The sequence below is a fragment of the Pseudochaenichthys georgianus genome, chromosome 10 (genome assembly GCF_902827115.2).
Source record: "Pseudochaenichthys georgianus chromosome 10, fPseGeo1.2, whole genome shotgun sequence".
NCBI classification, from domain to species: domain Eukaryota; kingdom Metazoa; phylum Chordata; class Actinopteri; order Perciformes; family Channichthyidae; genus Pseudochaenichthys; species Pseudochaenichthys georgianus.
Genome location: NC_047512.1, coordinates 27660232 through 27674195, shown reverse-complemented (window position 1 = coordinate 27674195; position 13964 = coordinate 27660232). Strand labels below are relative to the sequence as shown.

The 13964-nt window shown below is 39.6% G+C and overlaps 1 protein-coding gene across 1 annotated transcript in view; it reads left to right on the top strand.

The window, feature by feature from the left end:
* The first annotated feature begins 432 nt into the window (after positions 1–432).
* Positions 433–13964, top strand: part of cdhr2 (cadherin related family member 2) — a 23630-nt gene continuing 10098 nt past the window's right edge. The window contains exons 1-15 of the mRNA XM_034092195.2: positions 433–497; positions 9864–9920; positions 9998–10057; positions 10238–10377; positions 10466–10516; positions 10597–10686; positions 10822–10911; positions 10994–11116; positions 11415–11564; positions 11846–11921; positions 12005–12117; positions 12959–13180; positions 13283–13432; positions 13580–13741; positions 13834–13895. Of these exons, the coding sequence (XP_033948086.2) occupies positions 9866–9920; positions 9998–10057; positions 10238–10377; positions 10466–10516; positions 10597–10686; positions 10822–10911; positions 10994–11116; positions 11415–11564; positions 11846–11921; positions 12005–12117; positions 12959–13180; positions 13283–13432; positions 13580–13741; positions 13834–13895 (1544 nt within the window). The 5' untranslated portion in view covers positions 433–497; positions 9864–9865. The remainder of the gene's footprint in view (positions 498–9863; positions 9921–9997; positions 10058–10237; positions 10378–10465; positions 10517–10596; positions 10687–10821; positions 10912–10993; positions 11117–11414; positions 11565–11845; positions 11922–12004; positions 12118–12958; positions 13181–13282; positions 13433–13579; positions 13742–13833; positions 13896–13964) is intronic.

The following is a 13964-nucleotide window of genomic DNA, read 5'->3' as shown; positions in this document are numbered from 1 at the left end:
TCCCTCAAGTAAAAGTATTAGTATCAAAACATACTTAATGTAATGGCCATTTCTACTGATCATAATTCCATTGTTGAGGTATACTAGAATAGATTTCTATTGTGCAATTTTCCAAACTAACATTGGTTTCTCATACGGCATCTCATGATTCACTCTCTGTCCTAAACGGCTTGTTGGAGCTCCTGCCCCCACCCCCCTCCCTGTGAGCCCACTGTGCTCTGATTGGTCAGCTGAGCTCGCCCACTCTGTTCTGAGTGTGTGTGTGTGTGTGTGTGTGTGTGTGTGTGTGTGTGTGTGTGTGTGTGTGTGTGTGTGTGTGTGTGTGTGTGTGTGTGTGTGTGTGTGTGTGTGTGTGTGTGTGTGTGTGTGTGTGTGTGTGTGTGTGTGTGTGTGTGAGGAGCTCCAAGGATTGGTCCATTTGGGTATGGGCATGTCACCAGGAAGAAAACAATGGAAAAAGAGAAATCTCCAACGAGACTTTGGGGCAGCATAGACAGGTATTTTCTGTGTTAGAGCTTTACTTGCTACAGGGTATAGGCCTACTTTGAGGGTTTGTGACTTTGCAGACCGTTTACATGCATAAAAAGCTACATAACACACAAGGGGACGGGTAATAACCAGAAAAGCATGACATGATGGGACTACCAAAAGTAAAAGTACTCATGCAGATTGGTCCATTTCAGAATAATACATATATCATGTTTTGATTATAATGATTGATGCATGAAAGTGTTGTCAAAGCTGGTAAAGGTGCAGATAGTTATAATTATTATTATTTGTATACTGCGGGGTAGATCGTGAATTTACTCCAGGTGTAACTAAAGTCTTATTTAAAGGTGGGGTAAGTACATTTCAGAAACCGGCTCGAGTGCAGTGCACTAAAATTTGAAAGTACACAGCCGAAAAGAATCCACCCCTTCCTTCAGACTGGGACGCGGTAATAAGTACAGCGAACGCAGCCGCAAGGACACCTGGCCTGCTATTGGTTGAGGGATTTTGACAGGATTGTTGCACAAAAGTTTCGAGCGAGCACAGAATAAATCTGAGAGCAGAACAAATCTGTAAACAGCAATATATCTGAGTGCAAGCGTAGTTTGAGCAGAAGCAGAGCAAATCTAAGTGCAAGCAGGCACTATTTGAGTGCGAGGACAGGGTTTGAGGGAAATAAATACATAAAGTATGCTCTCAAATTTAAATACCACGCTCTTGAATAAAGATAGGGAATAACCCCCATAGGTGTGTTCCGTAGTCGCCATCGTTGAAAAGCAACTCCGATATTGACTCTGGTTTGAATTCTCCTAGTTTCCACTTTGTTTTTGTTCCTAATTTGCTCCGTTAAATTATTTCTTTTGCCACCAGTAGACGATGTTGAACCTAACTCTGCCATGGTGAAAGTGGCCGCCTGTTGCTGGCGAGTCATTGAAGTACTGCTGCAATGCACGCCCAATGAGGGCACGAGATACATTTGTGCGTGCACGAGATGGAAGGCTGACAGACAGGGCGGCACGGCTAAACGGATTGGTCGTACTTTTTACAGTATTACGGCTTCCACAGATGACATTTTTTTATGGATTTTTTGTCAAAGCACTTAAGATATTCATTGCTATCGGGATGTTAAGAGCATTCCATGGAATATAACAAAAAGTGTATCTCGAGTCGGTTTAAAGTTAAAGTACAATATTGACGTCTGAATTGTAGTAGCAAAACATTGAAATACTAGTAAAGTACAAGCACCTTAAAATTGTATTTAAGTACAGTACTTGAGTAAATGTAGGCTACTTAGTTACTTTACACCACTGAGCAGTATGTAGGCCTACATTAAATAAAAGTACTTGAAAGATTGTAATCAGGGCTTCCTTTTTTTCACACCGGCAAAAAACAGTGTCAGTGTGCATTGTTCACTTGGTTTAGAGGAGTGTTTCACAGTGAGCATTTTTGTATTTATGTTCTTTTGACCTCATTTTAGAAAACCTGTTTAAAATGAAGTTTACATATCAGAGATAAAGCCATTTTAATGTTAATGACTTTGATTTATTTATCATTTTGAATGTAGATATTCATCACATTTTGGTATTTAAACATTCATGTACAAAAAAAGATGTACATTGCCGGACAATCGTCTCCCCCAGAAGCCAGAAAGACAAATGTTGACGACATTCTAACGAATAAATTATGATGTCTGTAAAGACTCTTTTTTCTAAGAGTCAGAAAAAAAATTGAAAAAGTAAACAGAAAAAAAAGAAAACCCCATCCTAACCTTTAAGAAGTAAATTCAAAAGAGAAAATTGGATGACTGCTATGTTTTGTTAATGATATCAGCCAAAATAACTTGTGAAAGACCTTCCAACATGCTTGTGTAATGGCATTATTATTCATTACATGTTATTTGTTAGATGCTTTTTATCCAAAGCGACTACATACTCAACACTGTGGACAATCCCCACAGGAGCAATTTGGGGTGAAGTGTTTTGCCCAGAGACACAACGACATGCTGACTGCAGTGGGGTTTGAACCTGTGACCCCCTGATCATACGCCAGTTGGTTTTGTAATTTGATTTAATCTAAGTTCCTGTTTACTGGAATGCTTGTTGACGTTCCCGCCTGTTTCTATATCTTTATTGCAGGGTGAGGTGTGGCAGTGTGGTATTCAATACTGTAAATCATAAAGCAAAGTCTAATCGGTTTGGATCATGGGCTTTCTGGCATGATTTCAATATCCAGACTAATTGACCTTATAAGTGAATACAAATATTCCTGTTGTTAATAAGCACACCAATTTGGTTGTAAACCTCTTTATAAAGGGTAAAATATTCTGTTTAGTTTAATTAATAATTTTCAGTATACACATTAAGGCCGTCGATAGATGTCTGGCCGTCGATGAGCGTCCTGTCGCCCTACTCAGATTGGTGTGTCCCGCACCGTCGTGTCTTTTCGGCCGTGCCGACACCTTCCGCTGCCGATTGACCATGTTGAATCCGCAGCGGAGGCTGTCGGCAAAAAAAAATCACTCACACTTAGCGAATCAGTGCATGAGAAGCTAAACGGAAGTGAGGTACGCAAACAAACGATTAGGCACACACAGACGGCTATTATTTTTAATTTTCATCTCACCTGGATGCAAGAATTATACGATTATAAATCGCTACGTGAAACAGTCTGTGAAACAGTCTGTGATGGACGAGAGTGAAAATGGAACGCACACGCTATTTGTTGTTTGTATCACGCAGTCAGTCTTCCGGTTGCCTCTATGAATGACAATACACACTACCGCCGCCTGCTGGTAAGGAGAGCTATTGCTATAGGCCAATCTCTAAATTGTCAGTTCTGGCGAAGGTGCTCGAACGCCGAGTGAGTGAACAAGTAAAGGAGTTTTTATGTAAAAATAATAAACATCAGTCAGCCTTCAGAAAGCAACATAGCACCATCACTGCAACAATGAAAGTGGTGAATGACATTACGAGTATTTTAGATAATAAGCAGAGTTGTGCAGCTCTATTTATTGACCTTTCCAAAGCGTTTGATACCGTCTATCATTGCATCTTAAAGCAGAGGCTACTCAGTATTGGCATATCCAGCCATGCAGTGGGGTGGTTTGTGAACTACCTCTCTGTAGTCAAATGTGTTCACTTTGATGGGCTGTCTTCTGAGTGGTTAAACATTGCTAATGGTGTTCCTCAAGGTTCTGTTTTAGGTCCACTTTTATTCTCCATATATATCAACCGTTTAGGTGAAAATGTGAATGAAGCTACTTTACATTTTTATGCGGACGATACCGTGATGTATTGTGCAGGTCCCTCCATTTAGGAGGCTGGTGTTAAATTACAGGCTGTTTTTAACATTATTCAGACTCAGCTCCCTGAACTAAAGCTTCTTTTAAATGTTGAGAAAACCAAGGTAATGCTCTTTTCTAAAGCTAAAAAGACACCAGAGCCTGTTTTAGATATTGTTACTATGCAATGACAAGTACTTGAAGTGGTTGCCTGTTATACATATCTGGCTTGATGATTGTCTTACTTTTAAACTTCATGTCAATAACCTGCTTAAAAAGCTGAGGGTTAGACTAGGTTTCTTTTTCAGAAACAAGTCCTGCTTCTCGCTTGAGGCCAGGAAAAGGCTAGTCACTGTGACCTTTTTACCTGTGCTGGACTATGGTGATTTGTTGTATATGAATGCACCTGCCTATTGCCTGAACAAGTTAGATGCCGCCTATCACAGCGCACTGAGATTTGTCACAAATTGTAAAGCACTTACACATCACTGTACCCTGTATGCCAAGGCAGGTCTGCCATCACGTACTGTAAAGAGGTTCAGTCATTGGTACACATCCATCCATCTTCTCCCGCTTATCCGTGGTCGGGTCGCGGGGGTAGCAGTTCCAGCAGAGAGCCCCAAACTTTATTTTCCCTGGCCACATCAACCAGCTCTGACTGGGGGATCCCAAGGCGCTCCCAGGCCAGCGAAGAGATATAATCCCTCCACCTGGTCCTAGGTCTACCCCTCGGTCTCTTCCCAGCTGGACGTGCCTGGAACACCTCCCTAGGGAGGCGCCCAGGTGGCATCCTAACTAGGTGCCTGAACCACCTCAACTGGCTCCTTTCGACGCGAAGGAGGAGCGGCTCAACTCCGAGTCCCTCCGTGATGACCGAACTTCTCACCTTATCCCTAAGGGAGACACCAGCCACCCTGCGGAGAAAACCCATCTCGGCCGCTTGTATCCGCGATCTCGTTCTTTCGGTCATGACCCATCCTTCATGACCATAGGTGAGGGTAGGAACGAAAATGGCCCGGTAGACAGAGAGCTTTGCCTTCTGGCTCAGCTCCCTTTTCGTCACAACGGTGCGGTAAAGCGACTGCAGTACCGCTCCCGCTGCTCCGATTCTCCGGCCCATCTCACGCTCCATTGTTCCCTGGTACACGTTTATTTATAAAGCTTTGTTGGGTAAACTCCCGTATTATATCTGCTCTCTGATAACACAGAGAGATGCAAGCAGCTATTGTCTGAGATCGCATGATGTAGTATTGTTAGATGTGCCAAGAGCAAGCACTGTCTTAGGTAAGACAGCTTTTATGTGCGCAGCTCCACTTGCTTGGAAAAATCTTCAGCAAGAATTGAAACTGAGCAATCTCATTCCTCTGCATGTTTTTAAAGCTATAGGCTAAATGCAATGCTCGTTGATACTATGGGCACTTGTAAATGTCTATAACTATGTAAATGTATCCTGTAAATATAATGTATGATGTCCTTTATTGTTTTATGTTTCATGTGGAACATATGCTGCAGGTCTCCCTTGAAAAAGAGATCTATGATCTCAAGGGACCAATCTGATTAAATAAAGGTTTGAAATGAAATGAAATGAGATTGCCACTCACGCATACGCAGTGCGTACGTGCTACTTGGCCACCTTTCTGCGGTATGTTACAGTGTGACTTTTTGGCCAACACTCAGGAGACGTGAGGCGACACAACAGTAGGGTCCGTCGGGACCAAGCCCCCAGGAAGTGCGCCAGACTTTTTAAAAACAGCATGTCGAAGTACATCAGAGAACATTTTCCAATAATAATTAGTCAAATTGTAAATTGAACGAATTAGCATCATAATCCAGTTTTTAGCCCTGCTAGCATCCTTAGTGCCTGCATTCATGTCACGCTCACGATGAATGCTAATAACTGTTAATGAACCCTTGGCATTTCCTCTTGCTGTCAGCAGTCAGGTCAAAGTTTAATTTGGTTAAATACTTTGGTGTATACTACCGAATAATACGACTTCCCACATGCCTCAGCTGTACTTTGTCAACACGTTATTAAACCAGGATTGTGAACATTGTGAGCACAGTAAGCATTGTGTATTAGCATGCTGCTGTGAGCATTTAGCTCAAGGCACCGTTAAGCCAATAGATTCAAAGTTCTTAAAGAAATGTACATATGTGCAATTCTCTCTCTTCAGTGAATTTTGTATAAGGTTGAATATTTTACAATGAGTAGCAAGTATTTTTAGGCTATATTTTTCATCTTTTGTTTATCACTTTTGAAGCATCGAAATTGAGTTTAAAAAAAATGCTAAGAACCTTGTTCAACTAAATAAATAGCAATATCAATTATTATCATTAAACCATTTTAGGCTTTCCAAGAGTGCTTCCTAAAGGGTTGGATCAGATTATTGACAGATGTAAATACAAACGAAAATGTGATATAACCCAAAGTTTTTATTCAAAATCAAACATTGAACATATTATTGTTCAGCATTTGCAGTTAATCAAGTCAAGTCACACTTAAAAAAAAAATTAGTAGCACATAGTACAGCTGTATTCCACAACATGTGCTTTTCAAGGGAAAAAAGGTTTTAAAATGAACATATTGTACAGATGTAATGAATCAACTAAAACACATAATAGTTATAATCTAATTACACATTTGTTCAAAAGGGCTGTTAATAGATTGCTTTTTGTATTTGATAATGTAATCAATCACATGTAATACCAATATGAATAAAAACACTGAAACATTTTTTTATTTTTCTGTCACATTAGAAAGGTGTGTCGCTGCTTCTGTTGAGGCACATTTCTGATCACGAATGAATCCAGTGGGTAGAACAGAAGATAGTCTTTTGTGTAATGACACAGGCTAAGAGTTTAATGGGAAGAGCTCATTAGGGAGGAACATGGGTCTGTACTTTCTCAAAAAGGCACCGGCCCACTGATTGGTTATGATGAGACACGTTGTTGCCATGTCAACAGAATCAAACAAAGGAGCCCCTGGGTGCTGGTATGGACACCGTTGACCCAGTGTGGCACCATGCCATGCCATGCCATGCCGGGCCAGCCAATGAGGGTCCCGTCTCTCAGTAATACCCAGGCTTTTAGCCATAATATATCCATGTGTGAGAACAACAGGTGGATATTTTCATCTCATTCACTTCTGTACAACGTTTCTGAGTTTTGACAAACATATAGGGATGGGAGGTTTAGGGCTGTGTTATTGGCTGTGCGATCCTTGTTCGTGTTAATCATTTATGTTTACAACTACAAAGCGATAATCACTAGGAGGAACGAGAGCCAAAGGTCTCATAGACGTCAGTGAAGGAGAAGCTCCTCTGGGAACGCCAACCGGTGAGTCTGTCTGCTGCTTTTTAAATTACTTGTTAGATGTTAGGGTTATGTTTTAGTTAGGATATTATGGTGACTGTTGTTCAAATAAATGATGAAAGGACATCTGTGTTGTCCGTAGATATCGTATCATCCTGTAACAGTGGGGCACATATTAGTCTTTTATCGTCTTTGAAAGATACATATTCACATGACACAATTCTCAGAAGAATGGACAAATGGTCAACATGAATCCTCTTGGATTTCAACATTAAAATCAGTTTAATCTCATTTATACTCCGAATATTTAATTGATCATAACATTCAAAATCTACCAAAAATTCAGATTAAAGATTAAATACAATTTTCTTTCTTTACATGAAGTAGTTAAACTAGAGTATTTTGCCTAAGGTAGCCTTTATCAATCACACAAATACTCATTAACATAAACTAAGGCTTCCTTAAATCCTGAAATTCGATCATGCCTTAAATATAGGTTAACTTTAAATGTTCCAACTGAATCACTAATGTAAAATCAGACCGAGGGGCATTCTGTAAAATGGCCTACTTGTCATTGGTTGCTCTCGCTTCAACTCAATGTAGTGACGGGCTTCTGCTTCCTTGTTGCTCATGCTTTATTCAAACGATTCATATTCTACTGTAATTCTTCTTGCTAACAGTCGAAAACATGATGTGCCCACATTTTGATCATTTTCCATAAAGCAGATCTTACCCTAACGAGATCAATAATTAAAAAGGGAAGAAAGTTGACGCTGCTCTTTCTGTAACATGTTACGACACTTCACTCAGTTATCATTTTTCTTGAGTGTGACCAGATACTAAATGCTGATCGATTTCAACACAAGGCAGATTTTTCTTCTTTGTCAAATAACATACATAACAGACTAATGGCATTCCCATCATTCTTGGCAATAGTAGTGCTAATAAGCATCGTCCTATTAACACATTACATTGTCATGGTAAACATGTTTAACATTATGCAATCTGAATAATAACATGTCAGCATGCCAACAATATTGGACTTAGCTCTAAGCGATAAGGACAACCCCAGCATAACAGCAGACTCTTCTTGTAACTTGATTATTAATCATTTATCAAACTAGTTGCCAACTCATTTTCTGTCGATTGACTAATTTCATTATTAAATCAATCAATCAATCAATCAATCAATCAATCAATCAATCAATCAATCAATCAATCAATCAATCAATCAATCAATCAATCAATGTTTATTTATATAGCCCAATATCACAAATGTTACATTTGTCTCAGTGGTCTTCACAGTGTGTACAGAATATCAGTATGACAATACGACACCCTCTGTCCTTAGACCCTCACATCGTACAAGGAAAAACTTCCAAAGAAAACCCAGTTTAAAGGGAAACATGGGAGAAACCTCAGGGAGAGCAACAGAGGAGGGATCCCTCTCCCAGGACGGACAGACGTGCAATAGATGCCGTGTGTAAATTGAAAAGATAATACATTTGCAACATAGGTAGTCCAAATGTTTGGAAATGCATGTGTGTATAATAGGAAGATGAATCCACGAGGATATCCATCGAGGACCTATGATCCAGGACCACAGCCACGACTCAAGATCCAGCGCTCGCGATCCAGGACACAGGACCGCAGGATCATCCATGACTCCGGATCCCAGCGTATATAGACACCAAAAAGAAAGACATTTGGGGAAGCTGGGTTAATCGGAACATGAGTGTACACGGGTATAGACAGAGAGAAGGAAGAAGTAAGATGTCCCCCGACAAACTAAGCCTATATCAGCAAAACTAGGGGCTGAATCTAATCAGCCCTAACTATAAGCTTTATCAAAAAGGAAGGTCTTAAGCGCACTCTTAAAAACGGATAGGGTGTCTGCCGCCCGAACACAAACTGGAAGCTGATTCCACAAATGTGGAGCTTGATAAGAAAAGGCTCTGGCTCCCATTGTACTTTTAAAGATTCTAGGAACAACCAACAACCCTGCATTCTTGGAACGCAATGCCCTAGTAGGACAGTAGGGTATAATGAGTTCTTTAAGGTAAGATGGCGCCTGCCCATTAAGGGCTTTGTAGGCGAGAAGAAGAATTTTAAATTCTATCCTGTGTTCGATAGGGAGCCAGTGTAAGGCAGCCAGAACAGGAGTAATGTGGTCCCTTTTCCTAACTCTGGTTAGTACACGAGCCGCAGCATTTTGAATCAGCTGAAGCGACTTGATTGACTTCTTGGTACTCCCTGATAATAAAGAGTTACAATAATCCAGCCTAGAAGTAACAAATGCATGGACTAGTTTCTCTGCATCGTTTTGAGGCAAGATATGCCTGATTTTTGCAATGTTACGTAGATGGAAGTAGGCGGTCCTTGAAATTGATTTTATGTGGGCGTTAAAGGATAAATCCTGATCAAATATAACACCAAGATTCCTTACAGTCTCACTGGAGGCCAAATTAATGCCATCCATAGTTAGTATGTCTTTAGATAATTTGTTTCGTAGATTCTTCGGGCCAAGTACAATAACTTCAGTTTTGGTCGTGTTTAACATCAAAAAGTTTAAGGTCATCCACGTTTTTAAGTCCTTAAGGCAGTCTTGAATTTTATTTAGATGATTAATTTCATCAGGCTTGATTGATAAATATAGTTGAGTATCATCCGCATAACAATGAAAGTTTACAGAATGATTCCTTATAATATTGCCTAACGGCAACAATTTAATAATTGTTAAAGAAAAGCGCCCTACTTATTTGGTTGTTCTTTTCATTTGCAGACATGGAGGGCATTACAGGAAGTGTATTACTGATGTGCTTCATCGGCTTAATAGATGGTGAGTATTCAGTGAATTTTGTCATTACGTTATAATTATCACTACTTAACATTCTGCAAATACTGTCTTCTCTACAGCAAATACCAGTCCTTCAATTGAACCTGGAGTCTTTTCAATATGTGAAGACACCCCCAAAGGTATGTGTGTGCGTGCGTGCGTGCGTGTGTGTGTGTGTGTGTGTGCGTGCGTGTGTGCGTGCGTGCGTGTGTGTGTGTGTGTGTGTGTGTGTGGCATGTGGGTGTGAAATATATATATTTTTTTTAATGACTGAGCCTGAACACATTAATCTATGTTCCACTGATGTTTTCTTTTCATAGATCATCACGCGTTCACTATATTAGCCACAGACCTGGAAGGTGACACACTGACTTATGAAATCAATGGGCCCAATGCTGCCTACTTCACCGTTAACAGAATCACTGGGGATGTATCCATAGAAAAGAACCTAGATAGAGAGGTGTGGTGGAAGAAGAGACACTTTAATGTTTAGCATTTTGACATGGTATATATTTGTATTCATCTGTGTTTAATTGTTTTTATTCAAGGCTTCTAATTATATGACGCTTGGAGTTTATGTCTATGATGGTCAAACTGGAGTAAGTGACACGTTTTAATCAACCATTTCATTTAAGTGTGTTCATCATACTTTAAGAGTACACCATGCAATGTATTTCAGACACAGAAAGACTTAACTCTAATAATAGAGGAGGCCAACGACAACAAACCAATATTCCAGGAGCAATCATATGACATTGATGTCAACGAAGTAAGTTAAGCATTTATTTATATATTACAAATGATCTTCTTATTTTTTAAATTACATAAATGTCCTACATGAGAGACATCAGTTAGTTTAATTTTTCTTTTTTGCCTGTCTTTTTATTCCTGTCCAATTCATCAGAATACCGCCATAGGTGCATCTTTGTTCAAGGCGGAGGCCACTGATGCAGACACCTCAAGCGCTGGGGTTATTACTTACAGCATTGATGAAGTAAGCTTCTTTTGCAAAAGATGAATAGCATACTGTGATGTTCCTTTACTTTATCAAAGCTTAATTTACACATTTGTTCTAGGTTACTCCAAGTGCTGGATCCAGTCTTTTCAGCATTGTAGCCACGACTGGCGAAGTCAGATTAAACGGAAGTCTGAATTACACTGCACTGAGTACTTTCTATCGGTTGAAGATTAACGCAACTGTAAGTACCACCCAATAAATAGTGTGTGATTTTAACGAATGTATTTTATTTGCTTTCTTGCATTGAGTGGGGTGCCAATATTCTTCACTAGACTTGAAATGTCATTAGTTATTTCCCAAAATATAATCTATATTAATACAGTAAAGAAAATGGTTATTGAACACCCAATTTAATTATTTCATTCATTCTTACTGGTTTTACCACTTTAGTATTCTATAATTTGTATTGTGCTATAACAAAAAGGAAACAAGCTGGAATTTCTTTTTTTTAATGTAAACTCCTGTGTGCTCTGTAACAGGATGGTGGAGGTTCCTGTTATTATAGGCCAATTAAAAACTACTTCTCAAGAGTTGTTTTTTCCTTCGTCACGGTTGTGGACGTCCCAGACCTGGACCCACAGTTCATTGGTCTGCCCTACGTGGGGGAAGTGGAAGAACACGCTCTCTTGGTGAGTGCTGATGCATTTCAGTAAAATAAGAATAATTTGCTCAATGTCATTTGAGTGCATACAGTCATTCAGTTATTACACATTTTCCAATTATTTGTCTGACTTAAGCTTCTTATTCTGTAAATTAGGATGTTTTCCTTGTCTCTGTGCAGGCTCTACTGTATATATGTATAATGTATATAGGTTTTAATGGCCCCCAAATGTACGGCACATTGTGATTTGCTGTAAACATCTAAAGCATACTTTGAGTTTTGTGTAAATGTGTTTGTGTTCTTTGCCAGGACACTTCTGTGCTTAGAGTAACGGCCATGGACCAGGACACAGGAGTCAATGATAAGTTGCTCTTCAGCATTGAAGGTGACCCTTGTCAACTTGGTTATAATTTGTTTGTTTTCACTAAGTGAATGAGAAAGACATTTTTTTCCTACATTGTTTGACAGATTCCACAGCAGCAGTGGGCCTGTTCAACATCTCACAAATTGATGGCATCATATTTGTGTCGTCGGATATTGACAGAGAAGAGATTGGTGACACTGTTACCCTGACTGTAAAGGTAAACATGTTTAAAGTCATACATCAATTTCCTCCTCTGTATGGACGTTAACTTTGTCTATGTCATGTTTATTTCCCTCCCTGTAGTTTGAGTAATTACTCTAAATAACATATAAACACTTCAACAGTTTGCAGAGAGTGAGTTGAAAATATTCATACCGCTCTTGGGTGCATACGTAATATGACACCTGTACCTACTGTACTCGTTCAGCCGTCCACGTTAAACTATAAACATTTGTATTTGTGAAAGGATACAACAAACAAGAGGTAACATGCTAACAAGGTATTGTTCATATTGTTAGATAACAGATTATGGGCTACGATGAGGTCATTCCTGGACTTTAACCTTCTGGGCTGCTCCCATTTGAAAAAAAAGAAGCAAAACAAAAAATCAAGTGCAACTAAAATAGAGAATATATTCAAAACAGAGGTAGTTCTAGTCATGTATTTCCGAAGGGTAAGGGATAGAGACCTAATGCTACTTTGGATTAGCCAGCTCCTTAACTGGCGATGACTAGCTAATGTCTAATGTTAGCAGAAGGCTAAACTATTAGCAACATTTTCTCTCAATCTCTGAAGTGATTCCCAGTGGCAGATATTTTCAGACTCACTTTTTGATAGGTTTGTCTTCCTTTATTGGGTTACATTTCAATGTAGTTAGTTTTTATTACAATGTTGGAAAAAGCTACTTTCCCCACAGGCCTCTATCGTTCTCAAAGGGACGTGCATGCAATTCTTCATGAGTAGAACCGCCAATATAAATCCTCTTTCTGGAATGACGTGATTATCACAAATAAATACTGCCTCCCTACATTGTTATATTGTATTTTGTAATGTTTTAGGCTACTGAGTCTAAAGTAAACATCCACGGAGTCCAAGCCAGCACCACAACAGATGTACAGATCAACATAATCGACAAAAATGATAACCCGCCAAAGTTTTACAAGTGTGGAGACACAGCAGACGAGCGCTCTTGCGTCATTGCGAGTGACTTTACAGGAGATGTGGTTGAGCACTCGTTGGGCGCTGTTTTCATCAACATGACGGTAAAAGATCTGGATAAGGTGAGCTACCAAAAACAGGGGACTTTCTTTAACCAAAACATGAAGTTTTCCTTTTCAATAGAGGAAAAAATGTATAAATAATCTTTTTGGCTTTTTTTGCAGATAAAAAAAACGAAACTAACCCTGGAGGGACTCAATAGTGACGTGTTTTCAGTGGAGCCTCAGTCTACCGCATCGGACAGCATCGTTCAGCTTCTGGTCAAGCAGCCCCAAAACCTGGATTATGAAAACATACAGACAATTGTTCTAAGTGTAAGGACAATTGAAAACAGCATGAGTCTCTAATAATAATATATAATAATATATATCTGTCATCTTTTGGTTCATATCGTATTCGTGATTATTGAAGCAGTTAATTAAGTTAACTAAGCTGTTTCCCATGCTTGTGTTGTGGTGCAGGTCATTGCCATTGATGAAGACGACACCTCCTTCCGTTCCACGGCTACAGTTACTATTAACATCAAGGACGCCAATGACAACAGCCCCTTGTTCGTAAAGGACACGTACAAGTTGGAAGTGGCTGAGCACTCTCCTGCTGGGACAGTGTTGGGCAACATTACTGTAAGCCCTTTACAATTTGAATTCTTACTCAGACTGTCTTGCATGTGGAAAACACTTGGATAGGACACATTGTTTGGTTTTTTCTACCCTAGGCAGATGATCCTGACACAATGGATGAAGGCAACATCACCTACAAACTTCTTCCAGAAAGCATGTATGCCAAAACACATTTATTTGACACTATGCAGCTTTTGCTGTCATGTTAACTGAGAAAACACCACTG